At 39.1% G+C, this 16,906-nt stretch overlaps 1 protein-coding gene across 2 annotated transcripts in view; it reads right to left on the bottom strand.

Annotated features, from left to right (window-relative positions):
* LOC123457186 (histone demethylase UTY-like) overlaps window positions 1-15,454 on the bottom strand; it is a 220,854-nt gene extending 205,400 nt beyond the window's left edge. For both annotated transcript variants that reach the window (XM_045141187.1, XM_045141188.1), the window contains exons 1-2: window positions 14,999-15,454; window positions 14,745-14,808 (exon numbers count right to left, since the gene is read on the bottom strand). In XM_045141187.1, coding sequence (XP_044997122.1) covers window positions 14,745-14,808; window positions 14,999-15,147 — 213 coding nt within the window. In that variant the 5' untranslated portion in view covers window positions 15,148-15,454. The remainder of the gene's footprint in view (window positions 1-14,744; window positions 14,809-14,998) is intronic.
* Window positions 15,455-16,906: the final 1,452 nt, after the last annotated feature.

Below are 16,906 nucleotides of genomic sequence, written 5' to 3'. Positions count from 1 at the left end.
CAGACCCAGAAAGCCAAACATCACATGTTTTCCCTCATATGTGGATATTAACTACAAATGTACAGACTTGTGTGTGAGCTAGAACCAAAAATCAGTAGCAGAGGCCAGTAAGCTAGAAAAAGGCAATAAGGGAGGGAGGAGAGAAAAATACTTTAGAGAATGATATTGTATATGTATAAGGAGAAAAACAGATTACAGGAAGTAGAATGGCCTAAGCAAGGCCAGAGCAAAAGAAAAGTGGGGAAGGGTCAATCAAAATTCAAGATATTCTGAATACGATATATAAAAGCCTACTTTTTTAGATAATGGCACAGCCAGAAGCCACAGATTGTTGCTAGAAAATTTTCAGTGTCAAGGATGGGATACTTTCCAATGAGTTGTTGACCAAAGAGGTCACTGTTGCCCCCAAAACATTATAGGCTATTGTTTTGTTTTCCAGATAGGGTCTCACTCTAGCTCTGGCTGACCTGCAATTCACTATGTAGTCTCAGGGTGGCCTCGAACTCACAGCGATCCTCCTACCTCTGCCTCCCAAGTGCTAGGATTAAAGGCGTACACCACCATGCCTGGCCATTACAGGCTATTATTGCCAAGGCTCTTGATTCCCATGAGCAAGAGATGGTAAGACCCCATTACTGAAAACTTCACATGCTTGGGCAGCAATGGCACTGAGAAATCAAGCTGGTTCTGAGCTGAAAACCTTCTCCCTTTAGACAGCCAAATGAAAGCTGGAAAAGGCTGCACTGCGTATAGCCCTGTGGGAGACAGAAGTCATCAGCAGTGAAAACAGTGAACACTGGAAGCCTCAAGTTTGGCCAGACAGGCCAAACGACTGAACAAGTGCAATAGTGGCATGTCTCCTTTAGGGGAAATCAACTACTCTTTAATTGGACTGAAGGTCTGCTTGCTCTAGGGGAGGAAATACATGTCTGGTACTGAAAAAACCTAATCAAAAGCCTATGGCAGGGGAGGTCATGAGCCTTAGGGGTATAAAGCCTACTCTTGTCTGGGTAAATACATATATTATGCTCACCAAACTGCCCTGTATGTTCATATTAATGCTACTCTCAGTTTTGGTTAGAGAAGCTTCTCCTTTCAGATGTCAGTGACTACTGGGATGACTCAAAAGGCAACATGGTACTAAAAAGAAGTGACAGAGGAGTGTTCAGCACTGAAATGTCTTTATGATACTCTCCAAGGCTCAAGGTCCATTGTGGAAGAGGTGGCAGAAAGAATGTAAGACCCAATCAAAGGGTACCACACCTCCCAATGCAACTGTCCAGAGAGAAATTGGCCTTGATATCCATGACTTCACTGTACCTAAGACTACTGTCAGATGACCCTCATTGTAGGAAGAAAAAGTTACTGTATCCTGCAAAGCTATCCCTTTAAATAGATGAAGAAATAAGGACATTCCACAACAAAAGCAGGCTACAGGAATATTTGAAGACAAAAACCAGCTTTACAGAAAACACTTGAAAGGAAAAAGAAAAGATAAGAAAATACTTGAAAGGACCCTCAATGCTAAAGAGAAAGAAAAGTACACATATAAGGAACCTGGAAAAATAAACCACACTCAAATACTAATTAATACAAGGGAGCAAAGGTAAAACTGAAGAACTACAGAACAAGAAGAATGGCAAGAATAAATACACACCTTTCAATAATAACTCTTACTATCAATGGCCTCAATGCCCCAACCAAAAGACACAGGTTTGCAGACTGGATTTAAAAAGCAGGATCCTTCAATCTGTTGCCTCCGAGAAACCCACCTTTCTATAGAAAACGGGAACTAGTCTACGGCCATACCACCCTGAACGCGCCCGATCTCGTCTGATCTCGGAAGCTAAGCAGGGTCGGGCCTGGTTAGTACTTGGATGGGAGAAAACGGGAACTATCTCAGAGTGAAAGGTTGGAAGACAGTGTTTCAAGCAAATGGGCCTAGAAAACAAGCAGGTATCATTACCCTAATATCTGACAAGTTCACTTCAAACCAACATTAGTTAGGAAAGATAAGGAAGGTCACTTTATATTAATTAAAAGAACATTCCAACAGGAGGACTTATTCGACCCTAACATGGAGGCTCCAAATTTCATCAAACAAACGATTTTAAGGCCATGATAACCCCAAACATTTGTATTGGGTGATTTCAACACCACCTTCTCATCAATTGACAGGTCATCCTGGCAAAACATAAATAGAGAAGTATCTGTATTAAATGAGGTCACAGAACAAATAGACATAAGAGATATATACAGGACATTTCATCCAAATGCTGAAGAATACTGTCTTTTTAGCAGCACATGGAACATTCTCTAAAACAGACCACATTTTAGGACAAAGATAATCTTAACAAATACAGAAAATTGATGAAATTCCTTGTACTCTATCTGATCAAAATGGGATTAAACTACATAAACAGCAAGAAAAGCTATACAGCATACACAACATTGAAACTAAACAATACCCTACTAAACAATGAATGGGTCAATGAAGAAATCAAGAAGGAAATCAAAAAATTCAAAGAATCAAATGATAATAAAAACACAACATACCAAAACCTCTGGGACACAATGAAGGCTGTCCTAAGAGGAAGTTTAATAGTTTTAAGTGCCTATATCAAGAAAGTAGAAAGGCCTCAAGGAAACAATTTAATGTTTCACCTTAAGGTCTTGGGGCAATAAAGAGCAAGGCAAACCAAAAATCAATGGATGGAAGAAATAATAAATATTAGGGCAGAAACTTAAATAAATACAAACAAAACAAAATACAAAAAAAAAAATCAACGAAACAAAAAATTGGTTCTTCAGACACAAATTAATTAAGTAAGAGATGGAAAGGCACCTATATAACAGATACAAAAGAATTTCAGAAAATCATAGGGACATATTATAGGAACATATACTCCACTACGTTTGAAAATCTGAAAGAAATAGATGATTTGCTTGATTCATATGACCTATCAAAATTAAGTCCAGGAGAGAATAACCATTTAACTAGACAACATAACAAATACATAGATCCTGGAAGTTATAAAAATATCCCAACTAAAAAACTCCAGGCTCACTGATGAATTTTACCAGACCATCATGGAAGAGCTAACACTAATGCTTCTTAATCTTTTCCATGAAATAGAAAAAGAAGGAATTCTTCCAAACTCCTTCTACAAAGGCAGCATGATACCAAAACTAAACAAAGACAGAACCAAAAAAAAAATGAAAATTACAGACAAATCTCCCTCATGAACATAGGTGCAAAAGTACTCAACAAAATACTGGCAAACAGAATACAAGAATATGTCAGAAAGATCATTTATCCCAACAAAATAGGCTTTACCCCAGAGATGCAGGGATGGTGCAACATAGGCAATAAAGTACACGTAATACACTATACAAATAGACTGAAGGGGGAAAAAAAATCACAATATCATCTAAATAGATGCAGAAAAGGCATTTGACAAAATCCAACATCTCTTCATGGTAAAAGTACTACAGAAAGTAAAAATAGAAAGAATATATCTCAACATAATAAAGGCTATTTATAACAAACCTTCAGCCAACATAAAACTAAACAGAGAAAAACATGAAGCTTTTCTAATAAAATAAGGAACACAAGGGTGCCCACTGCCCCCACTTTTAGTTAACATAGTACTGGAAGTCTTAGCCATGGCAATAAGGCGAATGACACTCATAAAAAGGATACAAATTGGAATCAAATTATCATTATTTGCAAATGAGATCATTCAACACATAACGGATCTTGGAATAAACTTAACCAAGGAAGTAAAGGATTTCTACAATGAGAACTTTAAAAGACTCAAGGGAGAAATTGCAGAAGACACTAGAAAATGGAAAAATGTTCCATGTTCTTGGATTGGAAGAATCAATATTGTGAAAATGACAATTTTACCAAAGCAATCTACGCATTTAATGCCATGTGCATCAAAATTTCAGTGGCATTCTTCATGGAAATAGAAAAAAAAAATCCTACAATTCATTTTAGAAGCACAAGAAATTATGAATATCTAAAACAATTCTGAGCTAAAAAATAAGGCTGCTAGTGTCACCATACCTGACTTCAACCTATATTACAGAGCCATAGTAACAAAAACTACATGGTGTTGGCACAAAAACAAACATGTATATCAAAGGAACAGAATAGAGGACCCAGATATAAGTCTGAGCACCTTCAGCTACCTAATCTTCAACAAAAATTCCAAAAACATACCATGGTGCTGAGAAGACATAATGGAAGAATGTTCAGCACAAAAACATCTCTATCACACCTTCTAAGGCTCCGAGTCCATTGCAAAAGAGACAGCAGAAAGAATATAACAGCCAGTATAAAGGTAGGACTGCTTACAAAGCAAATAGAAATTGGTCTTGACATTCATTACCATGCAGTGCCTAGCACTATCTTCACAAGACCCTTGTAATAGGAGGAAAAGATGATGACATCAAATAAAAGAGAAAGTAACAGAGAAAGAGGCGGGGATATGATGGAGTATGAAGGGAAAAGTAGGAGAGGTGAGGGAACTATCATGGTCTGTTTTCTATAAGTATGGAAAGTGTCAATAAAAAGGGGAAACCATGCCAAAAATACTCATTGGAGAAAATAAATCCTCTTCAACAAATGGTGCTGGGAAAGCTATATACGTATTTGTAGAGGGATGAAGATAGATCCTTCTCTCTCTCCACGCACAAGGATCAAGTCCAACTGCATCAAAGATGTTAATATATCAGACCTGGAACTGAAACCGGTAGAGGAAAAAGTAGGAGAAATACTTCAACATATTTGCATAGGCAAAAGACTTTCTGAATATAAACCTAGTTCCTCAGGAAATAAAGCTACTGGGACCTCATGAAATTGCAAAGCTTTTATACAGCAAAGGAAACTGTGAGGAGAGCAAAGAGGCAACCTACAGAATGGGAGAAAATCTTTGCCAGCCATACATTTAACAGAGGATTAATATCGAGGATTTACAAAGAACTCAAAAAAACTAAAAACAACAAAGCAAACAACATCATTTAAAAAAATGGGCTATGGAACTAAATGGAGACTTCTCAAAACAAGAAATACAGATAGCATATAAATATCTCAAAACTGTCCTACATCCTTAGCTACCAGGGAAATGCAGATTAAAACTATGTTGGAATTCCATCTCACTCCTGTCAGATTGGCTACCATCATGAAAACAAATGACAATAAATGCTGGAAAAAGAGGAGCCCTCTACACTGTTGTTGGGAATGCAATATGGTTCAGCTATTGTGTAAATCAGTGTGGAGGTTCTTGAGACAGCTAAAAATAGATTCATCATGTGACCCAGCTAGACCACTCCTAGGCATATATCCTAGGGACTCATCTCACTATCTTAGAGATACTTGCTCAACAATGTTTATTGCTGCTCTATTCTAAGTTGCTAGGAAACAGAACCAGCCTAGAGGTCTCTCAACTGATGAGTGGATAATGAAGATGTGGTTTATACAATGGAGTACTCGGTGGTCAAGGAAAATGAAATTATGAAATTTTCAGGGAAATGAATGGATCTGAAAAGGATTATACTTAGTGAGGTAACCCAGGACCAGAAAGCCAAATGTTACATGTTCTCTCTCATATGTGGATTCTACCTACAAATGTTTGAACTTCTATGTAAGTTGGAATAAAACTCAGTAGCAGAGGCCAGTAAGCTAGATATGGAGTATAAAGGGAATAGAAAGGAAGGGAGGGAGAACTTAGTAGGATGGTATAGTGTATATGTAAGTAGAAGAACAGATTACTGGGGATGGATAGGCCTAATTTAGGTCATGGGGAGAGACTGAGAAAAGGAAATGTGGTGAGAGGACTAATCAAATTAAAAAGGGTATAAATAAGTCAAGTGGAAATCTACTTTTTTGAATAGTGAAACACCTAAAAGTCATATTGTTATTAGAAAAAACTTCAGCCAAGCGTGGTGGTGCATGCCTTTAATCCCAGCACTTGGAAGGCAGAGGTAGGTGGATCGCAGTGAGTTTGAAGCCACCCTGAGATTACATAGTGAGTTCCAGGTCAGCCTGGGGTAGAGTGAGACCCTACCTCGAAAAACCAAAAGAAAAGAAAAGAAAAAAAATTCAGTGTCAGGGATGGGATAACTTCCAGTCAGTTATTGGCTGGGAAGGTCCCTGATGACCCTCAAGCATTACAAGTCATTGCTGAGACTTTTAGTTTCCTATCATGAATGGATAGTAAGACCCTATAAGATGCCACATACTTAGGCTGCAAAGTCACTGAGAAATCCTGCTGGAGCTGAGCTGAAAACCTCTTCCATGTAGACCAGCTGACAGAAAGCTGGAAATAGCTATGCTGATGCAGTTTCATGAGAGAGAGAGAGAAATCACCAGTGAAGAAGAGAAACAACAGTGGACACTTCAAGCCTTAAATTTGGCCAGCCAGGCCTAATGAGCACAACAGGTGCAAAAGTAGCATGTTTGTTATGGGGGAAAACCAACTGCTCTCTAATTGGAGACCCGCTCCATGGGAGGAAAAATATGTCTGATAGTGAAAACCTACAACAAGGGTGATCATGAGCTATAAGGGTATAACATCTGCTGGTATCTGACTAAATATATACTATGCTCACCAAACTGTCTGGTATACACTTCTCTTAATGTTCATACCCATATATTAATGCTACTCTCACTTTTAGTTAGAGAACCTTCTCTTTTCAGATGGTTGTGACCTTGTGATGACATAGAAGGCACAAAGGTATTGAAAAGAAGTGAGAAACAAGTGCTCAGCACGGAAACTTCTCTATCACACCTCCTCAGGCTCAGGGTCCATTGCAAAAGAGGTGGCAGACAAGGAAAGAAAAGTAGGACTCCTTAAAATGCCCTCTTCCAGGACACAAAATGGCCTAGATATCCATGACCTCACAGTGCCTGACACTACCTATACCAGACCATCATAACAGAAGGAAAAGATGATGACATCAAAATAAAAGAGACTGATGGAGAGGGGGAGCAGAGATAGAGACTGGAGTTGCAAAGGAGAAAGTGGGGGGAGAGAGAGAATTAATATGGTTTATTGTCTATAATTATACAAGTTGTTATTAAAAAAATTTTTAAGAAGTTTATGGCAATGAGCCTATGTTTCAAAATCCTAAAGTCAACAACCTAAGCTATAATTATAATCAGAGGACCTAGAGAAAAACTAAAGCCCAAAGTGAGAAGGAATGGAGGCTGGGAAGTAAAAAGAACAAAAGCCAATAAAACACAATATAAGAGATATAGCAAATAGGAAAAAGATACTCAATATCACTTTCTTGTTAGTGTAAAACAATACCTGATGAAAATTAGTTTTAAGGACAAAAGAATTTACTTCATCTTCTATTTTCAGGTTACCATCTATCATGAAAGAAAGGCTTGGTGGCATTAGGTAGCAGCAGAGTTGTTCACATTCAGCCCTCACTGAGGGAGGAGAGAAAGTGGAGTGCTGATTCTCAGTTGGCTCTCACCTATTATACAGTCCAAGACCTGGGTCAATAGAACAGTGCTGCCTAGCTAATTTAAGGCCTTCTGATTTCCCATTCAAAATAATCCCTCACAGAGTATACAAAAGATAATCTAATCTAGATAATCCCTTACAAATGATACTAGGTCCAATCAAGTGTATCAGAGGAACTACCTTATGCTTTCCTGCAAAGCCTACGATCCCAGGTTTGATTCTTCAAGTCCCATGTAAGCCACATGCACATGGTAGTGCATGTATCTAGAGTTAGTTTTTCAGTGGCTAGAAGCTCTCTGTCTGTCTGTCTCTCTGTCTCTCTGTCTCTCTGTGTCTCTCTCTCCCTCTCTCTCTCTCTCTCTCTCCCTCCCTCCCTCTCTCTCTCTCTCTCTCTCTCTCTCTCTCTCTCTTTCTGTCTCTAATACAGACATTAAAAAAATAACAATTTTAGCCAGGCATGGTAGCAATCCCAGAACTTGGGAGGCAGGCAGAAGTAAGAGAATCTCCATAAATTCGAGGCCACCCTGAGACTACATAGTGAATTCCAGGTCAGCCTGGGCTAGAGTGAGACCCTACCTCAAAAAATCAAATAACTAAATAAAAACTTTTTAAAAAAAGGAACCACCTTCACAATTCAACATGGGTACTATAAAAACTCACCACTACTAAAGTTAACTGGACTGGCTTATACTGGGGTAATACATACCCCATAGCTAAATGTATAGGCTTAAACTAGAATTGCTTTTTGAAACTTCTAGGTTGGGACAGGTTGTTAAAGACACGTGCTTGCAAAGCTTTATGGTTTAGGTTCAACTCCCCAGTCCCCACATACAGCCAGATGCAAAGTTTGTTTGCAACAGTAGCAGCTCCTGGCATATCCATTCTTTTCCTCTTCTTCACTCTTACAGTAAACAAACAACAGATAAATAAATATTTTATATCTCCATTTTGTGTACATATTACCACAATGATTATTTAATGTTTTATTTTGTGGGGTACACGTGTGTATTGTGTTGGATTTTAGTTCATTCAGTAACCATTTACCATTATTCTACTATTAAGATCTCTCTGCAACTCTTCTTACAATTCATATGCTTTTCTGCTCCTTTCAACCTCATCTACATTCTCTCCTCATTGTATCTTCATATTGTTCTTTAAGTACAATCATCCGGAGCCCAACCACCTCCAAAATCTGTGGAACCCAACAGTATCCCAACTTTCCTCTCCCAAATACTTGTAACATCTACATCTTTTTCAAAGTTAATAATACAAGTCACCACACCCTCCATGGGGGGTGGGGGCGGTGGGTGACATAGGGGCTCACTCTAGACCAGACTGACCGGGAGTTGACTAGTAGTCTCAGGCTGGTCTTGGACTCATAGCAATCCTACACCTGTGCCTCCTAAATCCTGGGATTAAAGGCATGGGCCACCATACCTGGCCACCATTCCCTTTTCTAAGTAGTCAAAGCCATAGCAAACCTCACATAGCCTGGCTTTCTTTTCCCATCAGCAATTACTAAAGTCAAAATGACTATTGCAGTTAATTCCCTATTAGAATTTCTACATAGCTTAGTTTACACCTGCAGTTACTCTGGGAGGTCATTTTATGCACCTTATGCTCCCCCCCTTAAGATACAAAATCTGGCCTTTATGTCAGCTTCATATAAAACCCAAGAAATGAAGTAGTCTGACATGTGAAAACCTAGCACAGTAATTTTAAAAAATCAGAGCAATATAACTCCTCCAAAAAAATCATAAATCCAGTAATAATAACCTCCAATGAAACTGAATTAGGTGAAATAACAGATAATTCAAAATAATTATAAGGATGTTCAATAATTATAAGGATGTTCAATCAAATTAGAAAATAAAAGGTTTTGTGTGTGTGTGTGTGTATGTGTGTGTGTTTAAATCCATGCAGCTACAAAGTACAGCTGGGCGGCTATGGGTTATAGCTCCAAGACAGGAGATGTGATGGGCCAGGAAACTTGAGGACTGTGGGGGGTGCTGCTGACTGAGTGGGAACACTAGCCATCTTGGCCCTTGCTGTCCATATAGGTGAAGACTTCCATGCAGCTTCACCAAGTGCTGCTGTGCCAAGCTACTCCTAAACACCTTGGTCTGGATATGAAGGGGAACTGGACAGGGCAGCACTTGGCCACCAAAGTGATTCACAAAGTAGTGACTGGTTTCCAACAACAAAATCCCAAGAAAACAGGTAGCCTGTTCTTTGCACAGCTGGCTGACACTCTATATGCATACACACACACACACACACACACACATACACACACACATACATACACACACACACATACACACACACACCACCTTGTGCATCTGGCTTTATATGGGTACTAGGCAGTTGAACTCAGGTTCTTAGGCTTGGCAGGCAAGCGCTTTAACTGTTGAGCCATCTCTTTAGCCCCTGGATCTTTTCTTTTATTTATTTTTACAACATACCATATAAGCTTTATTATTTTATATCTATAAACTAATCCAAGCTGTCCATACCTTTCCATACCTTATTAAGGGTGAGGGGGGCTGGGCCTGGACTGGTGAGGCCTTTCAAAGTTATAAATCAGTAACAGCAGTTCTAAGGGGTCAGTATTTACTGCATCATTGTAAACAGACAACTCGGTGTGCTCTTGGCCAGATTTCCAAGTTATAAAAGAAAGTTAATTTAGCCTCAATCTCAGAATGTCCTAAAACTTAAGCCTCACCTGGGCTTTGTTTGCTTTGAGTTAGGACCTTATGACACAAATTGGGCTCACGTCAAACTAATGATTCTCCTCCTGACCTTGCCTTTTCTAGCTTTCTGAGTTCATGGGTTATAGGCATTTGTCATCACAGGCCTGATACTTAACTATGTAGCCTAGGCTAGCCTCATAGCTGAGACAATTCTCATCCCTCACCCTCCTAAGTACTGGGATTAAAGGCATGCACTACACCATACCCAGATGACCTTGGCATTTTTTAATATTTGAGAGGAGAATGAATATGAGTGTGCTAGGACCTCATGCCACTGCAAACGAACTCTAGATGCACATATCACTTTGTGTGTCTATCTTTATGTGGGTACTGGGGAATTGAATCCAGGCCATCATGCTTTTCAAGGAAGTGCTTTTACCTTCCTCAGCCCACTTTTTTTTTTTTTTTTTTTTTTTTGATGTACAGTCTTACTTAGCCCAGGCTGACCTGTAATTGACTGTGTTATCTCAAGGTGGCCTTGAACTCATGACAATCCTACTTCTGCCTCCCAAGTGCTAGGATTAAAGGTGTGCACCAGCATGCCTGGATCAGACCAGCATTTTAAAGGATTGAGAGTGATACCATAATAAGGCATTACTACGTTGTAAAAACATTCACTCTTCCCCATTACAGTCAACTAAGGGGCAGTACAACTCATACTGACTGGACTCCAAGTTTTCTTCCCAAGTCAGGGCATTCTAGCCTAATGTTATTACATAGGAGCAACATCTTCAGATGGAGTCCAACTTTAGACAGATCTACAATTGTGACCATATAGTACCACATATTTAATAATTTTTTTTTCTCTCTTTTGCTTTTGAGACTGGGTCTTTTTTCAGGCTGGGTTGGAACTTGCTGTATAGCTGAGGATGACCTTGAATCCTTGATCCTTGTCCTCCTACCTCTCAAGTACTAGGATTATAGGCATGTAACACTACCCCCAACAACAATAACATTTGTGCCAAAGTCACAGAGGACCGTTGGCCTCATGCACTCACTCCATGCACTTGACTTGAGCTTAGTGGGTAAAGGTTTTCAAAGCTCATCTCTAAGTGCAGATGAGATGTAGGTTGCTGTCATGCTACACTGACAGGTTAATATCCTTAAGCTTATGCCCACAGATGCAAATGCACTCACATTGCCACAAATCCACTTCTGGCACTGAATTATCTTCTCATGAGAGAAGTGCAGTTTTGATGCAAAGAGGTGGACAAAGTGACTTCAAGCCTCTTGAATGAAGATTTTCAGCCACACTTTGGCTGACAAAATTCTGAAGAAGCTGGGTGTTGTGGTGCATGCCTTTAATCCCCAGTACTCTGGCGGCAGAGATAGGAAGATTTCTGGTAAATTCAAGGCCACCCTAAGAAAACATAGTGAATTCAGGTCAACCTGGACTAAAGCAAGTCCCTTCCTCAAAAAAAAAAAAAAAAAAAAGCTAAAGGAAAACCAATTAGAAATACTAGTAATAGAGAGTAGTCAAAAAATTCTAGAGCAAGTCCAATAGAGCAGATCAAGGAAAGGACAAAAAGCTACACTTGAAGGCACATGTTGGAAGATTTGGGACATTGTATTAAGAAGATAAATTAATAATAAGGTATGTGTGGTACTCACTTTCTCATTGCTCGAACAAAAGAGTAAACCCAAAGTAGCTGATGGACAAGGAGATTTAATTTTGGCTTACAGTCTTGAAAGGAAGTTTCATAATGGCAGAGAAAGCATGGCATAAACAGAGGCTGGACATCACCTCAGTCAATGCAAATGGAAAACAGAAGCAGGACAGTGAGACAAACTAGCAAGAGGGAGGTTGGCTATTATACCCAAGACCACCACATTCTGACCCTGGTCCCCAAAACTCAAAACTATCAATACTGTAAAATGAAATGCTCTTAGGCCAACTTTAAAAGTCCTCAAGCTGGACAAGGTGGCACACATCTTTAATTTCAGCACCTGGGAGACAGAGGTAGGAAGATTGCTGTGCATTTGAGGCCAGCCTGAATGTACAGAATGAGTGCCAGAGTGAGACTCTACCTCAAAAACAGTAATAGTAATAACAAAATAAATATCAATCCTAACACTATTCAAATATTCCTATAGTCAAGGTCTTGTAACTGAGAACTTATAAAACCAAAAACACATTGGCACAGACACTTATACTTCAAACAATGGCACTGGCCAGGGCAAGAACCTCCTGAATCAATTGAAGATACAAAACAAAACAGGTAAAACATTTCATCCTACTGTTCCATATTCACCTAAGATCCACAACAAAACATCTGGGGCTCCAATTCTTCCCCTTTAGCTGGGCTGTTTACAGCAGCAAATGACCCTGGCAGACCCATGACTTTCTTTCTCTTGCTCATTCTGTCAAATAAATAATTCAAAATGGCTCAGCATGGTGGTACACGCCTTTAGTCCCAGCACTTGGGAGGCAGAGGTAGGAGGATCACTGTGTGTTTGAGGCCAGACTGAAATTACATAATGAACTCCAGGTCAGCCTGAGATAAAGCAAGACCCTACCTTTCTTGACGGAAAAAAAAAAAAAAAAAAATTATATGAGGCTGGAGAAATAGTGGTTAAGGAACTTGCTTACAAAGTTTAACAATCTAGGTTCAATATCCCAGTACCCACAAAACCAGATGCACAAGGTAGCACATGCATCTGGAGTTCATTTTCACTGGCTGGAGGTCCTGGCATGCCCCCCCATCTCTCTCTCTCTGTGTGTACTGTGTGCGTCTATATGTCTATGTGTCCATGTCTGTATATTTCTACTTGCAAATAAGTATTAAAAATTTTAAATATTAAACAAACCCATGGCTTTCTTTCTCTTGCTTATTCTGTCTCAAATAAATAATATAAGATGGCTGAGCATGGTGGTGCACGCCTTTAATCCCAGCATTTGGGAGGCATAGTAGGAGGTTCAACATGAGTTCAAGGCTCTCCTGAGAATACACAGTGAATTCCAGGTCAGCCTGAGCTAGAGTGAGACACTGCCTTGAAAATAAAAAAATTTAAAAAGAGGGAAACAATAGAAAAAGAACCTGCCTCAAAATATTAAACAAAGAAAAAAAAATCAAGGTAGTTGGTATATGTCATCTCCCAAATATATGCATAAAAAACTTCCAATCTTAGCACTGAAATTTTTGTTGCTCTGTGCACAATTTATAAGTCAGTCACAAAGCTTTAATGTATGTATATATAATATGCCAATTATTACGTGGCTTCCACTTACTAGTGTCTAGTATGCACATTTACGGCTTAATCTCTTTACTGTTTTAAACAGAAATCAGCTCTCTGGGTACCACATTTGTAAGAAGAAATGATCATTCACTTGTTGGGTGTGGTGTCTCACGCCTTTAATCCCAGCACTATGGAGGCAGAGGTAAGAGGATCACCAAGGGTGAGGCTACAACTACAGAGTGCGTGCCAGATCAGCCTGGGCTAAAAAACATATATAAGAGATGCAGTATATATAGCAATGTTTGGTATATCTATGCTAAAGTTTACAAGGAAGTGTCAAAAATGATAAATGCATACTACACTTAAGAATTTTATTTTTCACTGGGAATGTAGTTCAGCTACATTCATGGCTTGCTTACACAAGCCATGGGGGCTTGATCCCAAACAACCCATAAGTATAATATATTGGTCCAGGCTGTAATTTTGGCAATTGGAGGAGTTCAAGGTGATCCTCACCTGTATAGCAAGATACAGGTCGGTCTGGCCTACGTGGGCTTCAGTCCCTCATAAAAGAAAAAGTGCTTTAAATGTAAAGAAGATGAAATCCTAGTTTTAAGTATTAAGTAACAGGAATTATATTGGTTAGCTTTAATATCTACTAAGTAAGGTTCCCATTCATTTCCTTCTCCTGTTGTACCTAAAGCTCTAATTCAGTTCCCCGCCATTTTGACTGAGAGGAGCAACCATTAACAGTCCATGCCAAGTTTCACACAAACTAGCAAAGTCACAGATTTCTCCCAAACAAGAAACAGAATTCCAAATTAAAAGGTAAAAATAAATAAAGAAAACAAAAAGGAAAGAAAATTCACACATAAAATTCTTGTTTGTAGCATTATTTCCGTGGTTGCATGTCCTAAAATAATAAATTATTTCTGCTCGATACTAACCGCATCTCAGTAAATTATTTACTACTTATGCTTTGTAAAACAAGTTGTATGAGAAATGAAAAAGTGTTACTAGCCTATTTCTATAGAGAAGTTGTAAATTATGAAAATTGTCAACACTGTGAACTACAATTAAAAGTTGTTGGAAATGTTAGTTGTATTAAAGAAATTAGAAAAAAACTAAATATTAAGGTTGTGCTCTTGAGTAATGTGATGAGGCCTCAAACGGTGTCTCTAAGTATCACTAAGGTTTTGTCAGGCGACAAGTTATTTGACAGAGAAGACAACAAAATCATTTTCAAAGGCGTGTTAATAAGCAGCTTGTAATGAACTCTGACCTCAGGTGCAAAAAGTATTAAGACTATTAGGTTCACATGTAGTTGCCCTACCTTGTTCAGTAGCGTCTTCGTCCTGGCGACATCTTTATCGAGGCTCAAAAATCCAAAGAAACTGCTGTGGGGGAAAAAATGTATGCCTTTTGTTAATGCTCATAGAAAGACACAACAGCCAGAGGCAGCAATGGCTTTGTGAGGCTAAACCGAAACGAATTTTAGTTGCTATTCATAGCAAATGCAGTTGGCCGATCCTGGAAAAATGGAGTCAGTTTGTTGAGAGGTAACCTGAGGGTAACCTTAATCCTTACCTATCCAATTCACTGAGTGCTTCTTTTTCCTCGACTGTCAGACTGAAGAACCCATCTTTGCATTCACCAGGCTCTTCTTCCGCCGCCATTTTCTTTTCCTCATTACCCAAGGCAGCGACAGTGGCGAGCGACAATCCGCAGGATTTCATCGAAAGAAAAAATATTCAAACTCCACTTCAAAACCTTCCCACCTCACACCAGAGCTTAAAAGGACTCCAAAGATCGTAGTTTAAGATGAATAAGGTAACTTTATGGCTACCTTTACGGTCGAAAATCCGAAAACTACGGATGCAGCGAATGGACAAGTTGCCTGTAAGATCCCATCACTGGTGGTGACCTAAAGAGAATACAAGCATGCAGCGTCCGAAGATCCTGTGAAAAAGTCAGAATATCAAACTTAGGCGGCCTCTGTTTAAGTTTGTTGTAACAGCGACACAGGAAGAAATCCACGTAGCTGTAACTTCTCCCTCACAGCTAAACAAATGCGCCAATAGAAACGACAAATTTTGTCACGTGACTTTTGTTGACTTACGTCAGAATTACTTCCACTAAACTTGCTGGCTCTGGGAAACCCTCCCAAAAAGAACGCCACTTAATCCAGGTCTGATAAGTGGTTGGATAATAGAGTCTTCTTTCTGCCATACCAGAGTCACAGAAATAGAACAATTGTCCAATGTCATGTGAATCTGCCAGAATACAGCATGAAAGTTTCGAACGATGTTACTTCACTGCTATTTTGGCCTCACCCGAAAGAAGGGACAGAAGCGAACACAAATGTATCAGTTATCAACTCTGCCATACAGGTCCCAAACCCTAAAGTCTTCTGCCACTAAACAAAACCCAACGTAAAGTTCTAGCGATCCATTACTGTGACGCTAGAACTTACTGCAAACCCTAAAGACTAGCGCACATTAAAGAAAAAGAAAAGATTCAGCCCCTGACAATTTGCGATCAAAAATCAGGAATGTTTTCATACTACTTTACTACCTGAGTAATCCCAGCACCTCGAAGGCATAGTCAGTAGAATCCACTTAACTTCCAGACCGGCGGAGACCAACAGAGTGAATACCACGTAAGCCTAGATTAGAGTGAGACCACGCCGCAAAAAAATTAAATAAACAAACAACTCGGGGGGGGGATATGTTCAATAAACAACTACTACCCCCTTCATTAATATGGCTGAACTTGTACTCAATGGCTCTTCGTGCAATTGCAACAAAGCAGAAAGTTTATAAAACCATGCGACTTCAGAACTTCATGACACACTCTTGGGGAAAATGATTAAGTCACAATGTCTAGCTGCTGCACAGAAGTGCAATTTCAAAAGTCTGCAGAGTACAAGCACATGCTTAAGGAACCATCTTCTCTACTTTCTTGTACTTTTTCCCTTGTAACTAAATACTATGTAACAGTTTGTTCTAAATAAATATGTGACATGGATGTATCCATTGTAACACAGATTTATTGGTTTTTGTTTAAGGATTAAAGGATCAAAGGCGTGTACCACCACACCCAGCTTGGAATTTCCTTTTTTTAAAAAAGATAATGTTTTCAGATGCTCATTAGTAATTACATTTTTTCCACCACAAATAAGAGTATGTGTAACTTGTAAAAGATGTTAATGTAGTTATGAAACTGGATATGGTAGGTAAATATTCCTCCACTTAGTTTTTGTTTTTTTGGTTTTTTTTTTTTTTTTTTTTGGTTTTGTTTTTGTTTTTTTTCCGAGGTAGGGTCTCACTTTAGCTCAGGCTGACCTGGAATTCACTATGGAGTCTCAAGTTGGCTCAAACTTACAGCAATCCTCCTATCTCTGCCTCCCAATTGCTGGGATTAATACTTAAAACCTAATGACAAACTTATGGGTGAGGTGTTCATAACCCCTAGAGGAAAATACCTGCTGTTTTC

The sequence above is a fragment of the Jaculus jaculus genome, assembly GCF_020740685.1.
Source record: "Jaculus jaculus isolate mJacJac1 chromosome Y unlocalized genomic scaffold, mJacJac1.mat.Y.cur SUPER_Y_unloc_2, whole genome shotgun sequence".
In the NCBI taxonomy this organism is placed as follows: Eukaryota; Metazoa; Chordata; class Mammalia; order Rodentia; family Dipodidae; genus Jaculus; species Jaculus jaculus.
Note: the sequence above shows the minus strand (reverse complement) of the source record. Positions and strands in the feature narration are given on the sequence as shown.